At 52.5% G+C, this 6,889-nt stretch overlaps 1 protein-coding gene across 1 annotated transcript; it reads right to left on the reverse strand.

The window, feature by feature from the left end:
• Window positions 1–5: 5 nt before the first annotated feature.
• On the reverse strand, window positions 6–2,299 carry FTH1 (ferritin heavy chain 1). The gene is given in 5 exon segments (XM_016189692.2): window positions 6–160; window positions 162–299; window positions 400–525; window positions 738–884; window positions 1,960–2,299. Coding segments are annotated over 5 exon segments (678 nt in total). The 5' UTR covers window positions 2,074–2,299; the 3' UTR covers window positions 6–7.
• Between the last annotated feature and the right edge of the window lie 4,590 nt (window positions 2,300–6,889).

Raw genomic sequence — 6,889 nt, forward strand, 5'->3', positions numbered from 1 at the left:
AGGTAGGTTACCAAATTACTTTATTTGAAGGAATGATACAAACGAGACTTAAGTCGATGTTCTGGTACAGCTTATAGAAAGGGGGAAGAAAGGCGACCCCAGCATGCACGCAGCGCCTGTGACTGGCAGCCCGAGCCTTAGCTCTCGTCACTGTCTCCCAAGGTGTGCTTGTCGAAGAGATACTCCGCCAGGCCAGACTGGGGGGCGCCCATCCTCCGCAGGTTGGTCACGTGGTCACCCAGCTCCTTGATGGATTTTACCTGCTCGTCCAGGTAATGGGTCTCGAGGAAATCACACAGCTGGGGGAAGAGAAAGGGAAGCAAACTGGTCATTGGGAACCGGCCCCAAGCCGCTCAGGCAAGCCGCTTCCTCCATTCACTTCCCACTCGGAATACTCACGTGGGGGTCATTTTTCTCAGTGGCCAGTTTGTGCAGTTCCAGTAGTGACTGATTGACAGTCTTTTCCAAGTGTAACGCGCACTCCATGGCGTTCAGCCCGTTCTCCCAGTCATCACGTTCCGGTTTCTAAAATGAGGAAGGGTGAGCAATGAGCCCTCCCCCCCAACCTCTCCCACCACTTATGCCACAGCAAGCAGGTGGGGGATCTGCTGAGCTTCTGGCTCTCCTGCAAGTTTCCAGCTCGGTGGGAGGCCTGAAGCAAACATGCTGGGGGCAGGGGCTGAGCTGCCCTCACTGGAAGGGGAGGACGGCTGGGCGACCCCGGCTGCCCCGTTCACCTTGATGTCCTGCAGGTAGATGCGGCCGCCGCGCTGGTTCTGTAGCTTCATCAGTTTCTCCGCGTGCTCCCTCTCCTCGTGGGACTGGTGAAGGAAGTACTTGGCAAAGTTCTTCAGCGCCACGTCGTCTCGGTCAAAGTAGTAAGACTGAAAGTCAAATGCCAACAGGCTGTAGCGGGGACTCCACAAAGGAAAGCAGTTTGCCGGGCTCGTCCTGCCGCAAAGCCCCGCGAGCAGTCTTCCCGGGGGGCACAGGCAGGAAACTTCAAGGTTGGCTGCGGGCCGAGGAGCATCGCCCCCGCCGTCCTGAGGGTCCGGGTGGGGACAGAGGGGCGCAGCCACCAGCCCGCAACGGATCCGACCCTCTGGGGGAAGGTGGTTGGTGGTGCTCGGCCCACTTCCCCCGGGCCTGGCCCTCTCTCTCCTTCCCTACGTTAGGGGCCTCCGCCGCCAGCGGCCTGACTTGCAGAATTTTCTAAAATTAACCCGCCCGGCAAGGCGACAACTGCGGGCGAAGCTGATGGCAGCTGCTGCCGCTGCTATGGGCCCAACAGCAAACACCGCACCCCGTGTCTGCAGCGAAATGGCAGCCACAGGAACCCGGGGTTGTGTTAATTTTATTTTTATTTTTCCAAATCCTCCACCCACGGGGTGGGGGGGAAGGGATAGCTTCTAGTTCCACCCCAAAAATAAAAAAAATAGAAAAAAAAAAAAAAAACAGCCCACCACCCCGCACCCCGTGAAAACTGGTGGCCTTTATGGGTGGGGGGGGTGTGTTTCTCCCCACGGCCCTCGGGACACACAAAGGGGAGACGAGGCCCAGGCTGGGCGCCGAGTCGCCTCCCGTCGGGGCAGGAGGGGTCCCCCCTGCACCCCGCGACGAGCTGCTGGGCGCGCAGATAAGCGGGCCGTTGTGGGGGATGATAAGCCACTTTCGGGGCGGCCACCTGACACCGCCGCCCGGCCGCAGGCGCTGCCAGATCGCGGGGGGCTGGACCTGCCCCCCCAGCCCGCCACCGGGTCACGTGACGCCGAGGCAGAGGCGGCCACGCACACGCGACCCCTCCCGCCTCCCCCACCTGCGGGGGCTGCGCCGGTTTGAATGTCACCGCCCCCCCCCCCGGGAGCAGCCGGCGTTGTGGGGGGGGGGGCAGCGCCCACAATTCCTGCCGGAGAAGAGCCCCGGGAACCAGGGTGATGGGAGAGGGGCCCCCGCGCTCACCATCGACAGGTAGACGTAGGAGGCGTAGAGCTCCAGGTTGATCTGGCGGTTGATGGCGGCCTCCGAGTCCTGGTGGTAGTTCTGGCGCACCTGCGAGGGGGACGCGGTCGTCATGGCGGCGGAGGCTGCGGTGGAAGCTGCGCGGCGCGGGGACGGCGAAGGCCTGGAGCCGATCGGTGGGCGCTGTGACGAAGTGGTGGACGGCTGGTTCGGGGTGGCCGGTCGGGGTTGGGTGGGGATGTGGTGGGGGGACGAGCGCCGGGTTCCGTCCAAGCACTGTTGAAGCAGGAAACCGCGGCGACTCTCCGCGAAACTGTGGCGCAGGAGGACGCCGCGGGCTTCTTATAGCCGGCGCGGGCGTCAGGCCCGCCCCGGCCAATCACGAGGTCCGCCTGTCCCCGTAGCCCCGCCTCTTCCGGTGACTAGAAAAAGCCCCTCCCTCTGGGCCGTGATGGCGGGGGAGTGGTGCCTGGGGAGGTGGAGAGGTGGGGAGGTGGCGTGTTGAGGGAAGTGTTCTGTGGAGTTGGAGGAGAAGCCTCAGGGGCGATCGTGATGTCTGCAGAGAGTAGTCCCCCGAGGCTTAGAATATCTGGGGCCATGTTGCAATCGGGCCGCCGCGGCCCCAACCCGGGCGCGCTTTCTCTCCCTTCCTGCGGGAAGGTGCAAAGCGGAGGCACAGTGGGGGCCACGGCCAAGTTGTAGGGGTGCCTGCCCCCCCCCACCCCGCCCCTGCCAGTCTCTAGCTGGAAGCAAACATGGCTCCCGGGGCAGCGGCCACAACAAAGGCGGGGCGGCCGGGCCTGGTGTGTGTGGGTGGGAGGAGAGGTTGGGGCGCCGCCCGAGCTTCCCAGGAACAGGGCCCCGGGGCTCTTAAAACCCAGCTGAGGAGAGAAAGGAGAGGCGGCTGGGATCTGGAGGTGAGGCCATTTTGAAATGGGCTCTTTATACCAGGCCCGGTGTGTGCGGGCCCTGCAGGGAGCCGCCGCCGCACCCACAACTGTCCTCGGAGAGACGCCCAATGCGCCACAGGCTCCTCGGACCCCCCCAAAGGGCACAGCCGCTGCATGTGGCTTGTGGGAGCCCAGGCAGAGGGAGAGGATGTGAATTCTGGGTGGCAGACACCCCACCCCCAAGTTTACTGTTAAAAAGAGGTGGGAGAACTCTTGAAGATCCTGTTGAGGATGCTCACAAGCTAGCTGCTTCCAAAGTGTAACACACACACACACACACACACACACGAAACAGCTACAATTTTCAAAGTCAGTTGTTCGTGGGAAAATCATGGCGATGTTTCTTTCTTTTCTTAAAGAATTTATTTATTTATGAGAAAGATAGGCAGAGAGAGAAAGAACCAGACATCACTCTGATACATGTGCTGCGAACTCAAGATCTCATGGTTGAGAATCCAGTGCTTTATCCACTATGCCACCTCCCGGACCACTTTTTTCTTTTTCTTCTTGTTGAGCTCATTTCAAAACAAACACAAGGTCCTTTCAGGAAGAAAGACTATAGCAGGCCTTGAGCTGCCATTAAGGGAGTGGGAAAGCAGTGACAGAGGTAGAGGACAGTGGCACCTGAGCCTAGTTTAAAGGAAAAAGTTACAAAGATGAGGTGGAGGAGAGGAGACAGGGGTAGAGCAGATGGTATATGCAAAGGGCTAGAAGCACAGAAACTCATGGTCTAGCCAAGATACCTGAAGGGAGGGTTCTGGCCTAGCAGCGTTTCAGGCTCCATGTTGCCAGCGGGTAGAACCAAAGGCAAGGTCAGGAGAGGTGATGCACCATAAGGAGGGGTTACATTTTATCCTGGGCCATAAGGAGATAGGAAGGGGTTTTTATCCAAGGAGATACCATTTAAACTTTGTTTTTAGAAACCTGTGCTGCTGAATCCACAGAAAAATGAGTAGGATAAGATTTCAGCAAAGGCACTAGATGCAGAGTATTTGTATAAAGTAGTAACCACCAGCTAGAAAATATAATGAAAGGGAGAAAAAAATGTTTCCCTTATATATTAACAATAAAAGCTTAAAGGATCCAGAGAGGAAGTCTTACAAATACATGAAGAAAACAATGACCTGGGGGCCGGGTGGAGGCACACCGGCTTGAGCACACATGATACAATGTGCAGGGGGAAAGCTTTGCAAGTGGTGAAGCAGTGTTGCCATGTTTCTCTGTCTCTCTCCTTTTCTATCACCCCCCTTCCCTCTTGATTCTTAGTTCTCAAATAAGTAAAGGTAATAAAAATTTATTAAAAGAAAAAGAACAACGACCTCTTTATTTGACAAAGAGAACATTTTTCTAGATAGCTAACCTCAGGTTTTTTTTAAAAAAATTATTAATTTTATTTTTGAAAGGGATGCAGATACACACACAGAGAAAGAAAGAGAGAAAGAGAAAGAGAGAAACACCAGAGCACTGCTCAGCTCAGGCTTATGGTGGTGTGGGGGATTGAACCTGGGACTTAGGAGGCTCAGGTATGAGAGTCTGTTTGCATAACCATTATGCTGCCTCCCCCCCGCCCCCAACCTCAGATTTGTGAAGATGTCAGTTCTCTCCCAAAAAAATCTTTATTATATTTTATACAATACATTTTTCGTAAGCCTGCTTTTTTGGGGTGGGTGGGAGACTTTTCATAAGTCTGCTTTTTTGGGGGGAGTGGAGGGTGGGAGACTTGATAAAGGGACAAAAGTTAAAGCAAAGTTCACTTGAAAGAGCAAAGTTGGTAGTTACTCTAGTGGCATTTCAAATGGGGGTAGGGTAGGGAAAAGGGATTCAGTAAATGAGACTGAAACAATGGCTAGCCACATGGGGAAAGTGACTATAGTCACTTGCAGATGAATTAAAGATCTAAGTCTTAAAACAGGCAGGTTCTGGGGTGATGGGGAGAGAGACTGGAGAGGTAGGCCAGAATCTCAAGAATGCAGACAGAGATGGAGACAGAACCTGGGATGGGTTTCAGAGAAGAGCAAAGAATGAGGGAGGAGGAGATAGAATATGGAAGGAGGTGGGGGAGACAGGATGGGAGAGGTGAGAGACAGCTGGCTCCTTGATTCATGGCTCACAAGCCATGAATTATTACTCAGTAAAAGTTACTTAATTGTTGTGGGCGAACTAGAATTGCTGAGATGAAGTCCAGTGCCAATTGGGGTGTGGTGGCCATCTGAACTTCCCAGTAGAAAGTGAAGCTTGCTGCAGTTTCAAGATGGCGGTGGTTGCTTTAGTCAACATTATTATTATTTTTCTTAAGATTTTTTTTATTAGTGACGTAATACTGATATACAAACTTATAAGATAACAGAGGTACAATTTCACACTGTTTCCACCACCAGAGCTCTGTGTCCTCATTCCGTCCACTAGAAATTGCAGTCATTCTCCCGTGGTCACAGATATAGTCTTTCTTTCTTTCTTTCTTTCTTTTGATATTTATTTATTTATTCTATCTATTCCCTTTTGTTGCCCTTGTTTTTTTATTGTTGTAGTTATTATTGTTGTTGTTATTGATGTCGTCATTGTTGGATAGGACAGAGAGAAATGGAGAGAGGAGAGGAAGCGACTCCCCTGCAGGTGGGGAACCAGGGGCTCCAACCGGGATCCTTCCGCCAGTGCTTGCACTTTGTGCCACCTGTGCTTAACCCGCTGTGCTACAGCCTGACTCCCATATATTATTTCTAAAACTATCTATTTTTGTCCATTTTTTTTAGTAGTTCTGCCTTCTGTTCCTTCCTTTATTCTTCTTTTTTTTTTTTTTTTTTTGTCTCCAGGGTTATTGATGGGGCTCAGGCCTGCACTATGACTCCACTGCTCCTGGAGGCCATTTTTCCCATTTTGTTGCCTTGTTGTTATTGTTACTATTGTTATTGCTGTTGTTGTTGGATAGGACAGAGAGAAGTCCAGAGAGGAGGGGAAGACAGGAAGAAAGACACCTGCAGACCTGCTTCACCGCTTGTGAAGCGACTCCCCTACAGGAGGGGAGCAGGGGCTCAAACCGGGATCCTTGTGCCGGTCCTTACACCTGGTGCTATGTGTACTTAACCTGCTGCACTACCACCTGGCCCCCTTCTCTTCCTTTCTAAGTCATACCTATACCTATTGCTATTTCCAAGTGTCCTTCTTTTTTTCCTGATGGAATTGGAGTTCAGAGTTCTAGTCATTGTCCTTTAACATTTCTCCCCCTCTGGGAGTATGAGCCAAAACTCTTTATGGGGTGCAGAAGGTGGGAGTTCTGGTTTCTGTAATTACTTCTTCACTGGACGTGGATGTTGCTGAGTTGGTCCATACCCCCAGCTGTTTTATCTTTCCCTAGTAGGCAACATAATTCTTTTTTAATTTTTTTGTATTGTCTTTATTTATTTGATAGAGACAGCCCAAAATTGAGAGGGAAGGGAGTGGTAGACAGAGAAACTCCTACAGCACTGTTTCATTATAATGAAAAATGGTGTGAGCTATGGGACACAAAGAAAGAATGCTGGATAGTCCAAAATGCTGTTCTGAGGCAAAATGGGAGCAGAATTCTAAATGAAGTGAAGACATTATTTTGATATAAATGCCTAGTTTGTGGATTTATTTGTAAAGCTTTCTTGTAAAGAAAGCCACTTGTAAAGCTTTCTTCCTGCAGGTGGGGACTAGGGGCTCGAACCTGGGTCCTAGTGCACTATAACACATGCACTCAACCAGGTGCATCACCACCCAGTCCCGGCAAACACATCATTCTTTAGTAAGAGATGGTCTGGGAGCCGGCGGTAGCGCAGCGGGTTAAGCGCAAAGCGCAAGGACCGGCATAAGGATCCTGGTTCCAACCCCTGGCTCCCCACCTGCAGGGGAGTCGCTTCACAGGCGATGAAGCCTCAGGTCTGCAGGTGTCTATCTTTCTCTCCCGCTCTCTGTCTTCCCCTCCTCTCTCCATTTCTCTCTGTCCTATCCAACAACAACAA

This window comes from Erinaceus europaeus, unplaced genomic scaffold (assembly GCF_950295315.1).
Source record: "Erinaceus europaeus unplaced genomic scaffold, mEriEur2.1 scaffold_265, whole genome shotgun sequence".
NCBI lineage: Eukaryota > Metazoa > Chordata > Mammalia > Eulipotyphla > Erinaceidae > Erinaceus > Erinaceus europaeus.